At 36.6% G+C, this 24426-nt stretch overlaps 1 protein-coding gene across 1 annotated transcript in view; it reads left to right on the forward strand.

Annotated features, from left to right (window-relative positions):
• Positions 1-24426, forward strand: part of CBLB (Cbl proto-oncogene B) — a 213320-nt gene that overhangs the window by 68697 nt on the left and 120197 nt on the right. The window contains 1 exon segment of the mRNA XM_030330544.1: positions 22287-22433. Coding sequence (XP_030186404.1) covers positions 22287-22433 — 147 coding nt within the window.

Raw genomic sequence — 24426 nt, forward strand, 5'->3', positions numbered from 1 at the left:
TTTGTTGCAGGTCATGGAGTAGGCTTATCAGTTACAACAATAGCCTTAAGACTGTAAACACCTGGGGGCGCCTGGCTGGTTCAGTCAGTAGAACACGGAACTCTTTCTTGATCTCAGGGTCCTGAGTTCAAACACCATGCTGGGCATGGAGGCTACTTTAAAAAAACAAACAAGCAAACAAACAAAAGACTATACAAACCTGACTAGTTGGGTATGTGTATGTGTTGGGTATGTGTATATGTGTGTGGGGGAGGGGTAATTGGTATAGACACTAATTCAAGGTACACAGTAAAATCCTAATTCCTAGGAGAACATTCCTTCACCCTGTGTTCACATCATACCTCAAAATATGTTTTATTCTTGTCTGGATTATAGGGTGAATAAATACAGAAAATATGGAAATATATAAGTGTAAATAACAAAATAAAAATCACATGTATATAATCTTACCACTCAGCGATAACATCGCACAAATGTTATTTCAGAATCAAATGCTGAACTGCTCTTGTTTCTCTGCTTATTATACAAATATGTTAATTGTAGATGGGACTAGTCTGTCTTACGAGGTACTAAAGCTTCTGAATGCAACTACTGCCTTATTTAACAAATGTGTACCAATTATACCTATTATATGTAGTTAATAAAAAGAAAAGGACTGTCAAATTGTAGCTTTTCTCTGCTTACCCTGTTTTTTGGAACATCTACATTAAAATTCTTGTTTGTTTTCCCCTACCCTTTATTTTGTTTCTTTGTTTATTTTATTAATTCCTTATTGGTGTTTTCCCTCTTTATGTTTTTCCTTCATTTTTTTTCTTTTATTAAACGTTGTTTTGAGAGAGAGAGAGAGAGAGAGAGCATGTGCACACAAGGGAGAGAGTGTGAAAGAGTGTAGGGGGGTTTGAGCAGTGAGAGAGGGAGAGAGAGACTCCCAAGCAGGCTCCGTGCTGTGAGTGCAGAGCCCAATGCAGGGCCCAAACCCACGAATCGTGAGGTCGTGACCTGAGCCCAAAACAAGAGCCAGACATTCAGTTGACTGAGCCACCCAGGTGCCCCTCCTTTATTTTCTCAATTGCAGGGACCTTTTGCTTTCTTTGTTCTTTTGTATTAATTATCACCTGTTCTTTTCTTCCACTGCTATTCTGTTCTTCTGCATTTCCATCTTTATTATTCTGGTCATTTTTATACACTTTATTTTTCAGTCTAGACATGTTATTAGATTTTGAGAGATTAGCAACAAATTATCACCCTGGGGATCTCTTTTCATTTTTCACTATTTCTTTTTAGAAGTATTAATGTTTCTTTTAAAAGGGATTGGGTCCTTCCTTGCTGCTTCATCCTCCCACTGTGTGGTACTCTTCTGAGGAGTCCAACTTAACCAACCTTTTGCTTTCTCTGTGATGCCCTTCCATCCCCAAACACAACAAAACCATAAATGCCTCCCCAAATTCCTGACCTCCTCACATACATTCATTCACTAACAGATTTTGACATCTAAGCTGCCACTTTTCATTTGAAACCTTGTACGTTTGCTTAAACTCATGTCACTCAAAATAAGCAAAGGGGAACAAAGGGTAGTTCTTGGGTTTTAAAAGAGGAAGTTTCTTCCCCACCCCTAATCTGAATCTCTGACATCTGGTTCTGACTACAGATGGGGGGGAAAAAAGACTTAAATCCCCATTCAGCCTGCTCTTACCCCCCAAACAGTTTGATTTCAGATAACATTTCTATTTTTATTGTGGTCTGAAGGGTTAGATGTTTTGGTTAATGACTTGTAACAGGAGATCTAAAGGTGGTGCCCGATGCCTTATATTTCTCTGAGTCGTTGTAATGCAGCATGCCAGCATTTCAAACTTCTGGAGAGGGCTAAATTGAATCATCCTTTTAATGAAACTCTGAAAGAAAGAAGTTACCATTGAGCCCCATGTGTTTTTGTCTTGTTTTAGAAACAATAAAAACCAGATCTGTTTAATTCATCTACACATTAAAAAAATCTAGTTTTAGAAACAAAAACCAGACTTTTAATTCATCTACTATAATATAATTTGTTTTTATATTTTAACTTTTGAACAGGTAATGAATTCACATAAGCAGAATTCACATGGTGGTATGGGATATCTGTGTATTTTTAAAACTACACATTAAAAAAAATTAACTAGTGCTTTGCATCTCTTTGTTCAATATAACAAATTTAAAGTAGCATTTTTAACTAAGATACATGTTTCATAATTTCCCAAGAGTATTCTATGTGTACTTTGTCTCTTACAATATCTGCGTTTTAATTTTATTTATTTTTTTTTTTAATTTTTTTTTTCAACGTTATTTATTTTTGGGACAGAGAGAGACAGAGCACGAATGGGGGAGGGGCAGAGAGAGAGGGAGACACAGAACCGGAAACAGGCTCCAGGCTCTGAGCCATCAGCCCAGAGCCCGACACGGGGCTCGAACTCATGGACCGCGAGATCGTGACCTGGCTGAAGTCGGACGCTTAACCGACTGCGCCACCCAGGCGCCCCTATCTGCGTTTTTAATAATGGGTGTCCCCTTAGAAGGTGGTTGGGACTTGCTCCTCACCCGGCACCTGACACCTGCTCAGTAATTAGCCTGTGTCTTACTTTTACCATTGTGGTGGATACAACCAGGGAAAACCACCTTGCTCAAGATGGAATAGGTTAATGAAAAAGACAGAACTTCCTTTTCTCAAATTATTCTTTCTGCTTCAATGTACAGAATTAAAAGATACCTGAGAGAGAGGGATTCATACCCAAGAAAATCAAGCTGTCCTGAAATCTGAATTAACAAATTACAAACTTAAAGTGGGCCTAATTTTACCTATGTTGTTTTTCATGTTTATCTTAGAAACTAAGAAGTATTTTGTTTTTTGGAAAACTGAATTTTTATTGAAATTTTGAGTTTATTAGGTGAAGTTAGTGGTTGTATTTTTCAAGGGAAGGAATATTAATTTAAAAAAAAGTGTGGTATCCACAGTTGCAGGTTGAAAAGATGATGAGCCAGCTTTTTTCTGATATTAGCCTCAATTCATGGACTTTGGCAGTTTCACATTTTGCTTTAGGGATGCTAAAAGATAACCTGAGGCATATCAAAAATCTTAAAAGTTTGAGCAAAAATCAATTAAAATCTGGCAGAATACAATCTGGCAGAAAGAAGGGAGCTCCAAGGAGCTTTAGAAAAGGCAGGATTTGGGGGCAGCTGTCTGGCTTAGTGGGTGGGGCATGTGACTCTTGATCTCAGGGTCATGGGTTCGAGCCCCAGGTTGGGTGTGGAGCTTAAAGATTTTTTAAAAATTAAAAAATAAAAGGAAATATTTTTATAGGTAGAAGGGAGTGGGGATGAGGAAGTTATATGAGGCAAAAAAAAGCAGATTGGTTATTCCAGGGTTATTTTACTTTAGGGGATGGTAGGGGTCTATTAGAGTTTGTAACTAGTACCAGTGAGCTGATTCTTGATTAACTGGTTTAAGATTCCATTTCTGGGAGAGCCAAAACTGTAATTAAGACTCAGTTTGGTGACATGGGATTTAGCATTTGGAGCTCCATTTGGAGCTGCTTGTCTTATTTTAATGGGGTGAGCTTGGACTGAAAAGTAGCCAGTGGGGAGGTCAGTCTCTTGAGGTCATAAGCTTGTGTTTCAAGAAGTGAATGTGAAGAAAAGAGCAGAAATCTTCCTCCTCCTTTACCCAGAGAGTGGGGGAAATGTGTATGTGTGTGTGGGTGTATGTACATGTGTGTATAGAATATACATATCCACATATTTATGGACATCTATATTAATAGGTAATATATCCATATATGATCTAAATAAATATTGAGAACTGAAGTCACATAGTATACACTTTTGAATCTCTGTTGCTCAACATTATGATTGCGAGCGTCATTGCTGCCTGTTGTAGTTCGTTCATTTTCATTACTGTTTGGTATTTTGTTTGGGGAATATTTCACTATCCATTCTGCTATTCACGGACATTTGAGTAGTTTCGGTTTGAATAATGTTGTTGTGAAAGATTCGAGAACATGTCTTTTGGTGCAGATATGCATGCCTTTCTGATGGCTATATATCCCTAAGAGTGGAATTGCTGGGTCATAGAGTTTGCATGTATTCCAATTTATTAGAATATATGTATACATTTTTGACATTTCAGTATATTTATTTGGTATCTGTTGCTAACTTTCTTGGTCATTTAAAAGTGAGTTATGGCTTGATTAATTGGCCAGCCCACAAAAAAGTATTGCCCATTTATATTTGGGACTAAATGTATTTGTGGTTTCAGTATAATTAAGGGTTTAAAGACTCATTTCTTAGCCCCTGATTGGCCTGTAATATTGGGCCTGCCTCAACCCTTTTGGGTTTTTGGTTCCACTTCTATAAATGAGAATATAGGAATAATTATATGATTATAAGATGATTTCATCTCTACATTTCTGTGTAGTTATTTTGAAATGTCCATGAAAATGTGACAGAAGTGTGCTTTTGCGATCTGCTAACTCAAGGAACAAAACTACGTAGTAGTGAGTAAGTAGTAAGTAAATAAGTAAGTAAGTAAGTAAATAGTAAGTAAGGGATATGCAGGGATATATTTGGGCTTTTCAGTTAACAGGCGTGACTTTTAATAGGCTAATTCATATAGGACCCATGTTAAAATGATTTTTTTCCTTACATGGTAACAGTTTTCAAGAAGTTTAACAGAATGTTTGAAATTACAGTACTAAGTTTTACAATCCAAATAATTTGATAACCTAGAATTTCATGTCCAAAGAAATCTTTGAATTTTGTGTTAAACTTTCAGTTGAGCTAAATGAATCAAATGGGGATCATTGTGTATGGTCTTATTTTTAGTGTTGGCTGGGTATATTTCAATAATTCATTCTTTTTTCCTATGGCATTTTCCCATGTATAATCGGTATTTGTGAGTCAGTTTCAGAGTTGGAGAAAAATGAGCAAATATTTAATAGATGAATAATAATTTGTTATCTGCAGGCCAGATATAGTTCATTTTTGTGAGAACTTGTCACTTTTTGTTTCATTTCTTTTCAAAGCCTGTAGTGTGTCCCTAGCTCAGTTCTTCACTGTGATTAGGGACATGTGGAGGATTTGCAGCATGAAACTTTTAGAGTCTGTAGGAGTCTCTGAATTCCTCCTCACAAAGGTTCCTCAGACCCATTCCTGGCCTGGAACTGGAGGTCATGGCAGGCATTTTAGCGAATCTTTCATGGAGTTCAATTTATTTCATTTTAAGGAATACATTTTTTTTTCCTGAAATTATGTCCCTCTTATTTTTTTTTTTTTTGGTGGTGTGAAAATATTATTTAATATCAAATACATGACAGGTTTTGTGCTAATGCCCTTTAGTGAAATAAGTAGAAATCCTATGTTAGTTTCCCCTATTTTTGTTATTGTTAAACATTTCAAGGTCTTTTAAATAAAAACATCTGGAAAACAGTTGGTCATAGAACATCTTCCCCCATTGGCCCTTTTATATTGAAAAGGTTAGCTTCTCTGCATCATAATTTTTCTGAGCACCTTGGTTAATTTTACCCTTGATTTATTACTCCAAGCTGGCCTCTCAGAGAGCACTGGGCATGCTATATGCTCAGTGCCAAGAGAGTCTGTTTCTGCCTTTTACTTTCCTTCTCTCAGGTGCCAGAATGGAGTAGCATCACCCTTAGGATAACACAGCTGCTCCTTTCAGACTTGGATGCTCTCTGGCCTTGTTCCAGCCTGTGGTGTTGGGAGCATCACTCCCCCACAGGCAGTGCCAACATCTTTCTCTCTTTGATTAGAGGTTCTCATGATAAAATTAGTTAGCTTGGCTTGATTGACATTTTCCAAGGATATTTATGCTGGTGGATAGGCAGGGAGGCCCTGATTGCTCTTTAATTATTAAGTTACAGGGAGACTTATAGCAGTGGGAAAAAATTAGTTCTAGGTGGAGAAAGCACTTCAGTGGCATTTGGAGAAGATATTTTTAATTTTTCTGCTGGCAGAGAAATTTCTCTACTCTCCCCCCACCCTTTTGTTCTTTTTTTTTTTTTTAAGTTTATTTATTTGAGAGAGAGAAAGAGGGCGCGCACATGCCAGCAGGGAGGGGCAGAGAGAGAGAGAGAGAGAGAGAGACTGAGAATCCCAAGTAGGCTCCATGCTATCATTAGGGCGCCTGATGTGATCCCATGAACCCCTGAGATTATGACCTGAGCCAAAATCAAGAGTCAGAAGCTTAATTGACTGAGCTACCCAGTGCCCCCCGCCCCTTGTTGTTCTTAAGGGTAGAACCAAACATAGCAAATAATTGCTTTCATTTAGGAATCTCAAAGGTTAATGGTGATAGCTCTGCCTTCAATAATCTCCCTCTAATTTGCTCCTTTTTCAAATTAGGTGAACCACTTAGGCTGAACTAGTGATGTGTGTGGTCATCTTCTATTTCCTGTGGTAGGAGGAAGCAAGCCGTCTCTTTGACCTCTGGCAATATATTAACCACTCAGAAGAATTTAGTTCTCTTAGGATTGAGATGTGGGGGTGAAGTGGGGCGTGGTGATGAGGTTATTATCAGCCTGATGTTGATATTTACGAATGTGCAAAGTACAGACTGTTCCAGGACTGGGCCATCCAGGACTCAGGGTGAGTTCTTCAGGGCTATTGAGCAAGAGTGATGACAAATGAAAACCCATCAGTAGTTGCCCTTGCGTCTGTGCTAAAAGAGAAGCTAAATCATTCCAAAACAATGACTTTCCAGCCCTGTGATGACATTAGCTGACTCCTAGCACATTGGCTGTGTCATGAGAGGGATGGATAGATACGTGATTTGGAAAACAGAGTGGAATCTTTCACAAATCTCTAATTAGGTACTTAGATCTTGAGGCTGCTTTCGATGCAGTTTTACTTAGAGGTAGAACAATGAAAAATAAGAGATCTTTTGAGGTTCCTGCTTAAACCAGTATATTACAGATGTTAAGCATGCATATGAATCACCTGGGGGTCTTATTAAAACATAGATTCTGATTAGCAGTTCTGTGGTGGAGTCTGAAATTTCACATTTCTAACAAGCTGTGAGGTGATGTTTCTTTCTGTTGCTAGTCCAAGGACTGAAGTTTGAGTGTAATTGTTAGACATGTGTTTTTGTTCCTGCCCTAGATCTTAAATGTTGAGCTGAAACCTATGGCCCAGTAAATAACTATTACCACTCATTCTCTTCATGTTTAGTCTTTCTTTCTTACCACTTGACTATGGAGATGCTATTCATAGTGAAGAAGATAATTTTATTTTCCCTGTGGTAATATATTATAGGTGTATTACGGGAAGAACAGTGATAAATAATAGGAACAGGATCCAAATTAAATCCCCAACCAACATACAGAAATTCCTTCTGAGCAGAAACCAAATGCCAGGCTACGCATTGCTATTTGCAGACATCTCCATGTGGTACCATATTCACATGTGTGTTATACCTAACAGACGTCTGCAAAACAGATTTTTGTGACAGATTTTGACACAGGAAATACATCAGGCTCCATAAAACTTAATGGAAAAATGTATTGCTTAACTGCAGTCCACTTTTAAAGAACAGATTACAGTGTATTCAGTGGAACCATTTGGGTCTTATTCTTGAGAGCTTTGGCAGTCCCCCTATCCAGAGAATTATCTACTAGAATGTCACCTGGTGGCATGGTATTTGATTGGCTATTGATAATAATTGTGTTTGGGGTTGGCCATACTCAGTTCAGTATTCTTATTTTAAATCATGGAAAAGGACACATTTCTTCACTAAATTTTATCTGGTGAATCATTTCTGGAAGTGAGGGAATTACTGTGGTATTTTGAAATAGAAACACATCTTTCAGATGTGCTTCAGCAATGTGATCTCTGAGCCTGTTTCAAATGGAAATACACCAGAGGCTGAGAGCCTGCCAAAGTAGAACATCTGCTTCTAAGACATAGGCTTCTGGTGCATTCCTGTCTGCATTGCTATTGTTTTCTTTTGCTTGTTTTGTCAGTTTGTTAAATCTAGCTTATATTCCATCAAGGACACAAGTAAGAAACTCTCAAAATTCAATTATCATGACAGAAATCTTCGACAAAAGCTTTTAAATTTGGGTAACGATCAAAAAATCCCTAGTTATTAAATTACACCTTGTGATGCATTCTATTAAATTTTTGTTTTTGTTTGTTGTTTTTTCCAAACTCTCCTCAGATGCAGCCCTCCTGATGGAATTATGGTCAGATATATAGATAGACCTCTGCATCCTTAGCAGCCTGGGTAGATGGTGGGCCTGTGCTAGTAAAATGGGCAGGCCCAGATAGGTAGGCAGTTGAATATCTATAGCATGGTCTTGTTACCCTATCAGTCTCTTCCCTGAATACAGATTACTTCTGACCCTACCGTCTGTCACATTGCTAAACTCCTGTACCCCCACAGGCTTGTCTGCCAGGCTTGCTGCTTTTATCTGACCTGTTCTTCTGCCTTTCCCGTGCGTTTCTCTCTCCTTTTTAAGAGGCCCAGGGTTGAGTAATTTCTTCTGTTAGCTTCTGTGTTCCTGATGCACATTGAATGCACCTCAGTTATACAGGTACACCATACTGTAAATGTGTGTTTTTAAATATAATTACCCATTTAGATTATAAACTCCTGGAGGGCAGGGGCGTAACTGGTTTTCATCTTATTATCCCCACTGCTTAGTGTTAGTGGCAGGTCATAGTAGTGTCTCGAAAATATTTATTGAGTGAATAATTTTATTTAAGTCACCGGAATTCCATGTATCTGTATATATCTATGTAGATATAGATTAGAATCTCTATGAATATGAAATTATTCTAAAAAATAGGGAGAGCTGGGGCGCCTGGGTGGCGCAGTCGGTTAAGCGTCCGACTTCAGCCAGGTCACGATCTCGCGGTCCGTGAGTTCGAGCCCCGCGTGGCTCTGGGCTGATGGCTCAGAGCCTGGAGCCTGTTTCCGATTCTGTGTCTCCCTCTCTCTCTGCCCCTCCCCCGTTCATGCTCTGTCTCTCTCTGTCCCAAAAATAAATAAACGTTGAAAAAAAAAAAAAATAGGGAGAGCTTAGGTTTGTACAAACAAGCTAGACTTTCAGAGAAGTAGGGAGCTGCATTCTGAGTAAGATCTTCCAGCAAATGAAAAGATTAACTGGTGCTGCTTTTAGAGCTCATCTTTTTGGTTTATTTGTAGCTTTTCTTTCTCTCCTAATATTTGATTCCTTAAGAAATACTTGATTAAGCAGAAAATAAAACTTTCATAAGTTAATACACAATCTATCTCACATCATTCTGATGTTTAACTGAAATATTAAAACTGGTTTCTACTTTTTAAAATAATTGGATTTTCTTATTCATGTGGAGTTTTAAATGATAGGTTTCTCCAGGAGAGGAATAATGATTGATTCTTGTGCTTAGTGTATACATTAAATTTTGCAAGTTTTGGGTATACCAGTACATCTATTGAATAACAATTTCACTAAAAGCATTTACATGGTAGACAGGTACAGTGATCTGTTAGCAGCCCTCTTAAATGTCTTCACAAGTGACATTATAATGATGATTTAGGTACAGCTGAAAGCTGAAAGAATTATGCTTAAATAAAAAAATCAGTGTGTATACTTCAGTGTGATAAGTAAGGGGTTATTAATAGTGCTTGACTTTTAAGCAGAGACCCCAGTGAATAGAAGTAGATAAGCCAAAACCCAGGATGATTTCTTATCTAGACATATGTCAAATCTAGTTATGTTAAGTCGTCTTCTGAAAACATGGGATTTAAGTGGCAGCTCAATTAAAAGACCTTTCTATACAGGCTGTAAACATTTCAGGTCTTTGCGTACATTTTACATTCATATAATAATACTAAGGGGATTCTCTACCTTTGAGCATTTACTTATAGAAATTAAGTCTGTTGTCAGTATAAATCAGTGGATTAACCTAATGGTATTTTCACAGTTCAGTTCATTGTGTGGTTATATAAATAAATATGTTTGGGAAATTAACTGTAGTAAATTCCTTCCGATCCAAATTAGAGTAGGCTGCTTTCAGTTAGTCCAGATTTTGTCTAAAAATATCTCCTGATTGGTTGGTTTTAGTATCAGAGAAAATATAGTGCTTGAAAACTTTATAATTTCCAATGTGTAAAAATACTTTGTTAGGTAGAAATACAGCTTTTAAATAACAAGTTTGATGTTTTTTAATCCATGTCATTTATTCATATTGACAGAAGAGTGTCCAGTCCTTTCAACTGCTGCTATTGATGATGATAATGATTATCATAATAAGTTGATAGTACTTAATAATACTAGTAATAATGATTAACATTTATCCAATGCTTGCTATGTGTCAGTTTCCTAAGCCAATTATTTACTGCTACATATCAAGCCACCACAAAACTTAGTGGATTAATTTAACAACAATTATTGTTTGTTATGATTTGGTAGGTTGACTTCATATGATGTTGGCTTGAGTACTGGCTCAACTGGAAGGTCCAGTGCCCTCACATACCTAGCATGTGTTGCTGCCTTGCAGCTGGGAACACACTGGGTCTTTCTGCATGACTTCTTGGGCATCCTCATAGCATGGCAGCTAAATGCCAAGAACATTTTCTAAGATGCAAAGGCAGAAACTGCAGATCTCTTAAGGCCTAGCTTGGGAATTTATATAGTGTCATTTCTACCACATTCTATTGATCAAGGCGAGGCATAGCCTAGTCCAGGTGCAAGGGGAAGGGAAGTAGAAACCACTCCATGATGGGAGGAGTGGTAAAGAATTTTTGGCCATCTGTAATCCTCCACAAATCCAATGAGATTAGTCCTCATATAATTCATATCTCAAGAGATGAGGAAACCATGGTTTAAAAGGTATAGCTTAGTACTCGAGGTCATTCAGTGGTACTAAATGGTTTAAACTCAGGTTGAGGTTAGTTTGACTCTGGAGCTGCCCCTTTTAACTAATGTAATATACTGCCTTCAGAGTATAGGTAGATTCGATCTATTTGTCTTTCTACTCCAAAACCAAAATCTGAAGGAGTTTTATTGATGTGGGCATTATTCTGTTTGCAATCATACTGAAATAGTAAAGGGATTTGATTCATATTATTGATCAGCCACCATGTGGTAAACATAATAGTCTCCCCAAATTTTGGATATTTCTAAACTCTTGATTGAGATGAAAGTTAAAATTCTTAGACCTGTTGTTATCCTATGCTTACTACACATATTAGCACATTTCCTTACCAAGAACAAATAATAAAGTGACTTTTTAAACCGTAAGTTTCCCAGTGGGCATATTCTATTTTAGAAGTCTACATTTTCATATGGTTTCAATATTCTAGAGTTTACTATTCATTAACATGAAACACAGAGCTTTTACATTGTCTTTTTTGTTGTTACTTCTGCTGCTTTGTGGTTTTCTTTCTGTTGAGAGCCAATGTTGTTCAAGGATTTCTTTGTTGAAAAAAGATAAATGTCAGAGATGCCTATTATGGTAAAGAACAATAAAAATTACAGCTTCCAAATATACTAATGATTTTTTTTGTATTTACTGTAACTTCAATTCTATGTTTGGTTTTTGTATCCTGACTTAAGGGTTTTCTGCAGTCCCAGATGGAGGCATATTAAAGGAAGTTGTAAATTGGAGAGCTTTTATCTAGCACCTTATACTTCATATTGGTTTGCAGGCTATAAAATGGATTCACCAATTTTTATCTAAATCATATGGGCTTTTTTTGTGCCCCGGGTCTATCTAGTCACCTCCTACCGGCTGGAATAAAGTGATGATAGATTTAGGAATGTTATGGGACCTCAGAAAGGATGTACCACGATCACCTCATTTTTATAGAGGGGAAAAAATTTGAATAAGAAGTTTTCAGCTCTTTTTTCATATCATGGAGCAATGAGGCAGACAGAGCTGCATCTAGAACCCTACACTACCAGTGTCCTGTTTTCCTCCACTATATATAGTATTTCCTTCATGAGGCTTGTATGGAATGCAGAAACCACTTGTCCAAAAGATCCCATCACCCCCTCAGCTACAGAATAAGTAAATCCAGTTGAACTTTCACCAGTTTAAGAAAATCTTAGACCTTAAAAAAATTTTTTTTAATGTATCTCTCGTTGCTGTGTTCAGAAAGTTTAAAAAGTTTACAGTGGTCCAGGGAAATCATACTGCTAACAGACATGTGACAGCCATGTCTTCGTATGATTGCTTTACCTTTTTGTTTTTCATTTTGAAAGAAAAAAAAATGTCTCACTATATTCATTGCTTTAAAAACCTTAGCATTTCTCTGTGAGGCTCTAAATTAATTCCCTTCTCTTGACTCATTGTCATGTATACATATCATATATTTGGTAAGCTGAAGAAAAAAATGTGGGTAATTGAATCTTTTGGTCATATGTAACTAGAAATTACCTTCATGCTGTTTCATGACAAAGAATATATGTGACGTACTAACTTGTCTGTATAACTATCAAACTGTACTCCTGAGAAGTAACTCACTTGAATTGTGTTTTTTAAGCAGACTATTTTAAAGGTAGGAGATAAAATCACCAACTACATTTAAAGATAATGAGACTGAAACAGATTGAGATGACTCCTTATTCTGTTTAGCAATATTCGATTATTTGACCTTTGCAGTCCCTGCTTAATGCTCTAAAAATGTGAAATTGAGTTCTTCTGTTAGAGAGGGATTTGGGAAAGTACTAGTGTGCCATTGGTGACTGTACTGTGGTCAAAAGGCTAATGCATTTTAGAAAATTGGGAATCAATGGTCAAGAGGTTTGGGGTGACTGTAGCGGAGATGCTGCTTGACTTGACTTGAAAGCCAAAGCAGCCTAGATGCCAGTGGGGCCTGTCACAGGATGGGGACATTGCAGTGGGTGTGGAATTCTACTCACTGTCTGATACGTACATCACAGATTTGCTCGAGAAGATCAGTATAATGACTCTCTGAAGACATTTTTGTTTCTTGTTGAAAATTGGAAAATTTAAAGGCAAAATTATAGAGAAACCATTTGTAAATTACCCAGAGATTACTACTGTTTGTATCTTTTTGTGTATATCCTATAGTTTTTTTCTATTTATCTATAATGTGATATTCAGCTTTTTAATAGAACTAAGACTATAGTGGGCATACTATTTATTATCCTTTTTCCCCTTCTCTCTTTTATGTAATACACATGCACATACACATTCAGTGTGTTATAATGTGGTATCCACATGAGATTATACCAAAAATAAATGAGAATTGCTTGGAAAAATCATGTTTGTATTTCCCCCAACCATTTGAGTAAAGATAATTCTAACCCAAGGAGAAGAGATGTAAAAAATATCTTGTGATTTTAGTTTTCTTCTGCTGTCACGCACAACATGAGCACTAGAACTTTATTCTCGTTTATCCTTTACTTGCTCCAAGAGAGCAGCGTTGAAGTGGGACAGAGGTATCAATTAGGAAAATTTCCAGAGCCAAAGGAGGAAGTAACTGTCAGGAACAAGTAATGTGATGGGAAACTATGTTATGCTTCCTCAGAAAGTACGACAAATGTTCAATTTAATTGAGGTTCTGGAAACTATACATGGGGGATATAGCACTAATTTCCTTTAGCTTGCTGGTATGATATTTCCATTCACAAGGAAAATTAAAAAAGATAAGGGAGGAAAGATCTTAGGACTTCTAGAACAAATCTTGTTTTTCTAATTTAGAGTCAACCCCCTGATTTTTAATTCTTTATTTTTAAGTCTTTATTTATATTGAGAAAGAGAGACAGCATGTGAGCAGGGGAGGGGCAGAGAAAAAGGGAGAGAGAGAAGCCCTAGTAGGCTCCACGCTCCTAGCACAGAGCCCAATGTGGAGCTTGAACAATCGTGAGATCATGACCAGAGCTGAAATTGACAGTTGGAGGCTTAACTCCACTGAGCCACCCAGGTGCCCCCCAGATTTTTAATTCTTAAAGCAGCTTTCAGTAAAATTTCTTTTCATCAAAGTTTGGAAAGTTGATGCCTTACTGTGTGGCATTTCTACTGTTTTTATATACTGCTTCTATCTATATCTGTTCATTGGCACTGTTTTGGGGTCAGGAAAAACTTTCTTATTTATAGTTCTTAAAAAAATTTCATGATCCTTAAATATAACACTTATTGGATATCTATTATGCATAAGAAGCTTTTAAAAATATAATAAGACTTTTCATTCTCCAAAAAAAAAGAGTTTTGCTCTGATGGAAGTGAAATGCAATGTGTATATACATAATCATGCTGCTCTTCAGAGAGACTATTGGGCTGTGGCAGGTAATGTAAAGTGGTGGACGTGTGATAGATCACACCTGAGAAAGGAATACAGGAAAGATAGCATGGGAGTACTTTTTTTTTTTAATGTTTTTATTTTTGTTTTTGAGACAGAGAGAGACAGAACATGAACAGGGGAGGGGCAGAGAGCAGGGAGACAGAGAATCTGAAGCAGGCTCCAGGCTCTGAGCTGTCAGCACAGAGCCCGACACGGAGTTCGAACTCACAGACTGTGAGATCATGACCTAAGCTGAAGTCGGACACCCAACCAACTGAGCCACCCAGGTGCCCCAGCATGGGAGTGCTTTGAGATAAAATTGGTACAAGTGGAAGCTCAGTAGGCTGAGGCATGGAAGCTTTGTATCAGAGAGAAGGAAAGGATGGGTCACCCCAAGGTGTGGAGAGAGAAAGCAGGAGACAATTTGAATAGCTGGAGGAGAGCACACAGAAATGGTGAAAGAAATGGCAAAGGGGGGGCACATGGGTGGTTCCATCCATTAAGGGTCCGACTCCTGGTTTCACCTCAGGTCATGCTGTCACAGTTCGTGAGTTCGAGCACCACATCAGGCTCTGAGCTGACAGCGTGGAGCCTGCTTGGGATTCTCTCCCTCCCTCTGTCTCTGCCCCTCCCCCACTCGTGCATGCTGTCTGTCTCAAAATAAATAAACTTAAAAACCAAAAAAAGAAATGGAGGAAAGGTAGCTTTGTCCCACAGATGGCAGAAATCCTTGAAGGAAATATTTTAGGAAAAAATTTAAACCATATTTTATTAAGTAAAACAAAAAAAAAAACACCTTTGAAGTGTCAAATGTGATGAAAAATAAAAATTGTGGGGTAGGAAGTGTTAACAAGTGAAAGATAATTAAGAATTTTCCATTGGAAACAATACTTCTAATTGAGTAATTCAGATTACTACTTCACTGTAATTTTTTTATGGTAGTTTACAAGGAATTGCAAAGAACAAAAAAATAAATCTAGATTAAAAAAAAAAAGAAAAAGTGTTGCTTCAGAGTTCACTTTGTTTGTTGATGAGACTTGTCTTTTATCACATTACGCCGGGTCATCAAAGTATAGTTTGAACTTCTAGTGTTTCTTTTGAAAAAGAACCTAACAAAGAAAACAGAGTTCTGTGTTCTTGTTGCTTCTATATGAATCTCACAGTGATGATGACTTCACTTAGTTCACAGAACTTTCGTTGTATTTTATCTTAAATAAAAAAGGATGTAGGAATAGATTTTTTCTTTTCTCTCTCAAGTGATAGACTGGTCTACATTTTAAGATTTCTTTTACAAAAGGATACTTGTTAAAGACTAGGTTTAATCAAAACACGTCCAATAGTAAAGAGTTTTCTTTATTGAAGTGGATATTGTTAAGCCTTTAAACCAGTCGAAAGTACTAGTGATATCATACTGAAGTATGTTCTCATCATAAATTTTCCACATAAAACTTGAAATCCTCGAAGAGATGTTGTTAATCCCACTTTGGCATTGCCACAAAGTTAAAATAACTGACATTAAAGCAATTATTTTGGAAGCCTTTTTGAATATATTGAGATAAGGTTTATTGTAGTTATTATCTTTATGTAAACTGTCATAATCATAAGAAATTTCAAAATCCACACAAATGACCCCATTCAACCTTGGAGTTATCTAATTCCTAGGTGAAGTCCCATTCACCTTACTGTACCTACCCATTGCAGGGCTACATTCTGGTCAGTTCTGCGTCACCCCAGAAGTTGTAAACTCCTCTGCCTCCCTCACTGATTACCACCTTTGTTCTGGTTCTTTCACAGCATTATTCCCACTGCATTGTCCTGTGCCATTGGAGATGACTGAGCCCCCTAAATTTATGAAGAGTAGGATTGTGCCATCATCCTTGCATTATCAGTGCCTAAACCAAACCTAGTATATATAGATACTCAAGATTTGTGGAATAAATGACTGAATGGATGAACCCAGTTCTTGTCTATTGCTTGCCGTGGAAGTGTAAAGGGCTACCATTGACAACTGTTGATCTTGATAAAGTGAGAATGATGATTTTTGCCTTAAAGTTGGCCCCCAATTTAATGAACAATAATATATGGAAGAAGAAAGAAAGACTAATGATAGATACTTACACTTTTAAACAGAGGTGGTGGGTAGAACTAATAATAACTCTTAATTATTGTTTTAAAAATTTGATGTGTTAGGCTCTTACCTACATGCCTTATTTACTCGTGGCAACTCAGTGGGACAAGCATTTTTATTTAAAATTTTGGGGGTGAGGAAACTGATGCAGACTGCTTCAGCGACTTGTTCAAGAGTACACATATAAACCTGGTACTGTCCATTTCAGGGCCACACTCCTTAATATAGAATAGTTGACGGATGAAGCAGAATATCTTTTGAATATCACCTGGGAATTTGTCAAAGGATATTATATTTGAACATAATAGGCATATTTCATGCTTGAGTTAGGCTTAAGTAAGGCATTTGTAAATTGTCCACTTAAAACTGTTTTGGAAAGGAAATCTATTTACTGTGAGAGCAACATCCTTAATTTGAGAGATGGCGTCTTGCTCTTCTTAATAGACCTTTGCAGGCAACACATTCAGGAGTATATGCCACATCGAGATCAAAGGATGCCCGGCGTTCATCTTCCCCAGCCACAAGGTAGGGCTTGGCCTTCCCAGCCATGTTAGTGGTAGGTGATCCATTCTTTAGCAAAGGAAAAAGTCTTTCCTTTGTTATCCAACTTAGTGCAGTTTTGGGACTGACATTGTTTGCTAAATTCCTTTTTAAGCGAGCACTTCAGTTTCTAAGAAGTAACATGGGGAAGCTTGAAAAATTATCCTTTCCCCTGCAACTCAGGTTAGTTTCTGCTCACACTCTTTACTCCTCTCATGACTTGGGGTGGACTCTGAGTGTTTGTTGGTATTTGGACTTGGAAGCTCTGCCTCATACTCCCTTGGAAATATTGGAAACTTTAAAGCGTTTGGGCAGGGAATGGGTAAGATCCAGTTTAATTTAAGGCTCTCAGGATCCATCTTAATAATAGTGTGTTCCCACGAGGGAGAAATGAAAGGCAAGGCTTACATCAGCCTAGTCTCTTCACTTTCTTAGGAATCTAAATGTTCCCAAGGTCAAAAAGAGTGTGAAATAACTCTATACACCCATCTTGGAGGGCACTACATTAGAAATACAGTGAATGGAAATTGCTCTTTAACTGGATGTGAGTCTCATTTTAAGTGCTACTGTTTATATTCTGAGTCTCATTTTAAGTGCTACTGTTTATATTCTTTATGTCCTGCCTTTCTTTTCATGTTGAATTTGTTTCACCTTGTAAAGATTAAGAAGAGCATGTTCTACTTTTTAAATGTGAGAATTGAATTAATAGTTTTTAGATAAAAAATGGTCCCCTGTTTTCTTCTACCAAAGGTAGTACATGCCCACAAACTTTGGACCTCACTAATATAAAGTGTCATATGAGTTTTTCACTAATTCAGCATTTAAAGCTTTTTATTTTTTCCTTGATTTATGACACAGATGTTTCTTGAAAAAAATGCAAGGACTATATGCAGTCTGATTAGATCACATTCTTTGTGTCTCTCTCACATTTAGTGGAGGCTACTAATCGAATCCTGATATATTTTTTATGCATTTTTCAAATTTAATTTATCATGTCAAGACGGCTATGTGTTTGGTGTGTTGACCCCGCCGTATTGCATCATAATAATCTGTTCATGTCTCTTTTTCCCATACGATGTGCTGTGTTTATTAAGGGTAGGGTTGTATTATCCCTCATCATCATGTGCCTCCAGTCTCTTAGGATGTTGGCTGTAGCCACTTTAGGCTACTGAGACTTACTTCTAAACAGGGAAACTCCATCATTCCAGAAGTCATGCTAATTCCCTCTGGTTCAACCTCACATTCTGTGCAGTAATGTAATCTGACTTTTGGAGAAATTGATTCATACTGTTTTGAAGAAATACAATATTAGGTGGCTGAATCCAGGATAAAAAGAGGTACCTTGCTGCATGGGCAATATTGACACTGCTGATGCATCCTTTTTAAAATAATGCAGCTAGCTTTCCTTCTCATCCACCCTTCCTTCCTCTTCTTCAAGTTTCCTCTAATATCAGCATCTTTCCTGGTTTACCCAGTATTGCCATCTGGAAGCTACTTTTTGATCACTTGGTATTTCAAGATATTTCTTTTCTGAAGCTTATTTCTTAATAAACGAAATTTCGCACAAAACCAGTGTTAAAAATGGCATAGCTTGTGCTGATTAATGGGAGATGTAGTAATTAGTCAAAATATCTCTGATGTGAAAGTGTTGCAGAATTCTTTGTAAAATTAAAGTTACGTTTACAAGGTTATTGAGTCTTTGTGGATGAGCTTTTTTACTTTTTTAGATGTTTTGGGGTAGGGGAGTTTTGATGATAGAAATACACTCTTAATTAGTAATAATCAAATCCTTTATTAACCACTCATCATTTTGGTGTTATGATGAGCAGCAATCAGTGGGCCTAGGGAAAATTGGCCAAGTATGGAAAATTTTCATAATAAGGAAAAAACATTTCATCTAGAAAGAAGATGTATTGTTGTTGCCTTTCTTCCTCCTGTGGCTAAATGGTTAGAGATAATTATATTCTTGGATTTTGTTTTCAAAATTGGAAGTTATTTAAAAAAAGTGAGAAGGGGAATTAAAGTACGTAATGTATAGCAAAATAATATTAAACAACAACAAAGCCCCACCGTTATTTAAAAGACAAAAACCATATGCTGTGATAATAAATTTAAATGACATTGGATAGTACAGTTAGATGTCAGTTCATATCTTGTTGTGAATTACAACTTCTAAAAACTGATCTTTTAAATAATGCATTTCCAAGGTGATCATTTACATGTGTATGGTATGTGCATGTATTTAAAAACTAGATATAAAATAAATACAAATATATATTCTCATCTGTGAAAATTAGGGTAATACAACACTGTTGCATTCACATATTTTTAACAACTTGAATTTAAGTTTCTTTAAAGACTAAAGGCAAAACTATATCTTTTTCCACTGCCTTAGTTTATGCAAAATGTAAAAAAAAAATGTGGTGATCCACTTGCAGGAATTAAGAAAGTTGAACTCTTACCTACATTTGATAATTTAAAACTGATTATTTAATTTATATAGGTACTAGTGATTACTACAGCTTCTAGACTGTAAATTATAAAGATAAAATGTTAGTAGTTCTGCTTTAAAGTGTAGTTGATCACATAGCTGAGATGGGTAATCACTGGCATTGTGCTTCAGACTTTAGATCTAACAAATAAAAATGAAAAACATTTGGATATGATTAAAGAACAAAGGCATAAGTGGATGGAGAGCAACCAATTCAGACATAAGGAACAGTTGGTTTACCCTAATTATAGCCATATTGATGTTTTCTTTTTTTTCCCCCTGTATCTATCAATTGGAAGTTTGGTGGAAAATTAACCCTTTTGCCTAATTATATAAGTAAATTTGTTGCAGATTTTCTAAAATGACTTTATGTTCTTCCTTCAACTCAAATTTCAAAAGTCAGTTGCAGCTTGTACTGGCCACAATTCTTCCCTTTGATCTAGTTCTATAGTTCCGTTTTCATTTCCTACAACTGAATTTCTTGTATCTACCATACATACTAAATGAGGATGTATTGACATAAATGCTAAGATCAAAGTTGACTAAAGAACTTTCACATTTGGATTAGGCTGAATTGTGTGGAAGTGTGGCTAAATCTAAGAAAGAAAATAATGGAATATTATGTATAACCGTAATGACTTTGCAGATTGTTTACTGTTGCTAAGCATTAAAATATGGCCTAAATTTCTGATTCCTCTTTGTCATAAGTCTTCTCATAGATTATAAACATTATGGAAATTGGGACAGTTTTGGTTTTCCAATAGAGGTGAATTCATTGAGGTATAGAGTACTTTATACTATTGTTTTCCTTTCATTCCTATTTTTCCCGCTTTTTATCATGAGTACCTTCCTTTATTCTGTATTCATCTTACATGGGAAGTTATAGGTTCCTTTTCTAAATGTTTTAGAAAGAGTGGTACTCATTGACATTATTGACAGGTGCATATTGTGTGATGTCTTTGGTACCTAACATGTTTTTGCTTGTTATTTGAGAGTCATTAAACACAAATACATGAATGAAAACGGGGCAAAGAACCATATCTCTTAGTGTCATAGGCTTATTGAAATATTGTATAGTTGGGGTGCCTGGGTGGCGCAGTCGGTTAAGCGTCCGACTTCAGCCAGGTCACGATCTCGCAGTCCGTGAGTTCGAGCCCCACGTCAGGCTCTGGGCTGATGGCTCGGACCCTGGAGCCTGTTTCCGATTCTGTGTCTCCCTCTCTCTCTGCCCCTCCCCCGTTCATGCTCTGTCTCTCTCTGTCCCAAAAATAAATAAACGTTGAAAAAAAAAATTCTTAGAAATATTGTATAGTTTTAAATGCATTGCAAATGTGATGGCTTTTTCTGTTAATTATCCTCTATGTTTAGTCGTAAAGCAATTGCCTCCCCCTTCTCCTCACCCTTGACCCCTCACCACACACACAAAAGCAGCTGAAGCTTCAAAATGGAAAGATATTATATATATGTATCTACTGAGTTCTGGTGATTCTGAGTAAACAGGAATATAAAGAAGCATGGTCAGTTCAAAATTGAAAAGCTCTTTAGTGTTTTGTGTTTCAATTGCTTCTTTACCGGTTAACTCCAGCAGTTTTGGGCTGATTAACATAATGTTATAAAGTTCTTACGAAGTGGCAGGAAGGAGTGCAGGTGATAGTAGTATTCTGAAGTATGAATCATGTTTTAAACCCTGTCAGAATCCCCAGAACTTACCATGGTAATTACAGTGAAGGTAACACCTGCCTTTCCCAACATTCTCAACCATTTTTTTCATACTACCATAACTTTTTCTGTCTTTTTTTTAATGTTTATTTATTTATTTAGAGAGAGCGAGAGCACAAGCGGGGGAGGGAGGGCAGAGAGAGAGGGAGAGAATCCCAAGTAGGCTCCGTGCTGTAAGCACAGAGCCCGGTGTGGGGCTCGAACTCACAAACCAGGAGATCATGACCTGAACCAAAATCAAGCGTCAGACGCTTAACCTACTAAGCCACCTGGGTGCCGTGTACCATAACATTTCTTCCTAAAACAGATTTAATCATGTGCTCCGTCTTTTTAATCCATTTTGGTTCCCTGTTCCTTCTAGCAGTAGCTCCTCACAAGGGGAGTACAGTAGAATTGCTCAAGGAGCTTCTGAAATATGAGCATATCTGGAGCCCATCATCAGAAACTCTCATTTCTTAGTGGGAGTAGAAGCGTATTTGACAAAAAGTTTGGTCATTGTTCCAGATGCCTCTTTATTTCACGTCCTCACCAAACTTTCTCATCCTGTGTCATGCCATTTTCTTCCATCTTTTTCTGCTCTTCTCTAGCCATGCTAAACCTGGAAATGACATAAATAGTTCTATTTCATCCCTCTATACTTTTGTATAGAAGCTGTTGCTAATACCCTGATACCTTCTCCTTCCCTTCCCTTCCTCCCTTTCACTCCAGGTCTTTCATCCATCAAACTACTTAATTTTCCCTAGATCCTCCTCTGATGATTAATCTTTCCTTTCTTCCTCATGTAGAAATAGTCACTCTGACTTTTGTGTTCAGCATTTATATTTGATTATGATTTTTTTTACCTCTCCCATTAAGCTGTGAGCTCATTGAAATCATGCAATTTATCTTGTTCTTGTTTATGTTAAATGAATACATGGATAAATATAAAATGAAAGCCTCTTAGGAATTTAAATGTATAGTTTATATGAACGTTGATTTTAGATGCATTATTCAGTTGAGGTTGATGATCAGCCACTAAGACCTATGTTAATACTATTCATAATTTTATTTTTCATAATATGTATTCCCATTAAAACTTAACATGTGCCTATATATATATATTTTTCATTTTCCCCCCTCTATGTCTACAGACGAAATCTCACCAAACTGTCCCTTATCTTCAGTCACATGCTGGCAGAAATTAAAGCAATCTTTCCTAATGGGCAATTCCAGGGAGATAACTTTCGTATCACGAAAGCAGACGCTGCTGAGTTCTGGAGAAAGTTTTTTGGAGACAAGTAAGTACAAATCATTATTATCATCTGCATCCATTTTTGAAGAATGACCTCGTCTTACCTCTAGTTCCATATGGTATAGATTTTACTTGAATATTTTGAGACTGTACTTGAGCATATTTGATAAATGTTTTGATTGCTAATTTTTCTGTTTAGCCACCAAAAGTATGCCTTAGTTACTAAACAGTTTTATGTTACTATAAAGCAAATAGCAGTCATACTATTATTTATTTGATGAGCATTCATTGAGTTAAATAGTTTACCTCTAAGAAGCAGAGGTATAGAAGATGGAATCTCAGAAGCTCGTATCTTTTTTATAACTTAGTACACACCTAGGACACGTATACAAAATAAGAGGCAGAAAGGGATAGAGACTTTAAAAATGGCATAAATAAGTTTTTCTGACAATTCAGAGAGGGTAACAGTTGCTTCATGATTGAATGAATCAGGGACTGCTTCTTAGAGGAGGTGGTTAGTAAGCTTGGTTGAGAACTGATATTCAGCTGAAAGAGAATACTTTAGCACCCCACTTCAGGTTTTCTTTGTATCATTGCACAGAGTTTGAGTTGCGTAAACAAGATATAGAAATGAGGATCTTGTGTAAACAAGCTATAGTAGTGTTATCACGAAGTAGCTAGATAAAGATGATTTCCTTTAGATACTTCCTCCCCAGACACAAACTTTGGTGAGCACCCTCAGAATGTCCTTGAATGTAGGCAGAATCCTGGCTGAGTATTAAAGGAGAGGAGTGATCACTTACACATAGGTTATTGTTTTTATCCCCTTTTTAAATGTCTATATTTATACATTCACTGGTGAAATGAGACCTATAAAATGTTGGTATATACTTTTGATGGTCTTCATCTTTTGACACTGGTAAATTAACTGTAACAGTGTGTTTCCCTTTTTTTTTTTTTTTTTTTTTTTCTCTATGAAGTACTCTGCTTATCTAAGTGCTAAGTGCTTAGCTTCTTAACTTTTGACTTTGGAAGTATTAAAGCCCTTTTCCTATTTCTTAAATAAAATATATTCTGAATGATTTTTTGGCACTAAAGGGGGAAATACGGTTTTTGCCACTAACATGGACATTTTGTGTTCCAGAAATCTAGCTATTCATAATGCTCCTATATCCATTCACAAATGAGAAATTAAAAGGAAAGGTTCATCCTCATCTAAATTAGAATAACAGCCAAAAGTATGCTAATTAAATATTTGTGGACTGTAGAAAGCAGAAAGGCATTGCCCAATTCTGGGCGTAAGAACCAAGAGGATTTCTTGAAGTTACAGCTCATGTATTAATACTTTGAGCCTAATGCAAACAGTTGGTAACCTTCAAAATATACTTTATCTTAAAATTTTAAGAAAACTTACAGGACAAAATGTTTGTGGTATTTCTTTTTGAAAACTGAAAATTCTGGTGAGTTATGAAATTGTTTGCTTGTCAAAAGGTCAGTAGAAAATGGAAAGATTGCTCACACGTTTTTTTTTAAGAGCAGACTTTGTTTTGCTGGCACTTCGAGCCACAGAGAATTATGCATTTGAGACCTCTTTATTTCCCTTTATTTATAACCATAGACATCAAGGGGCTGAAATTTCTTCCAACTGCTACATGAGTGAAAGCACTATTAAATCAAGTGGGGGATTCTTGAAATACTGATTAAATACCGTCCTTACCTCCCAAACCTTTATACCTTTTTCTTCTGTCTTCACTTCCTTGAGAAAGCTGTTCCATTTTTCTTTAATATTTTACTTTTGGGATGAGAGCCAAATTTAAAGCTCCTTCTGGAACTCAGACATATTTCCATAGTCATCAAAATTAATGATTCTTTTATTAGATCATTGGAGAAACCATCTTTATATTCTCTGTGGGTTTTCACCTTATTTCACAGTATTTTATTGAATGAGCAAGCAAATGAATGAATGATGTAGCCTTTCAAAAGGTTGAATTCTTTTATCTTCCTTATGCTCTAATACTAGTTTATATTTTCACATAACT

The sequence above is a fragment of the Lynx canadensis genome, chromosome C2 (genome assembly GCF_007474595.2).
Source record: "Lynx canadensis isolate LIC74 chromosome C2, mLynCan4.pri.v2, whole genome shotgun sequence".
NCBI classification, from domain to species: Eukaryota; Metazoa; Chordata; class Mammalia; order Carnivora; family Felidae; genus Lynx; species Lynx canadensis.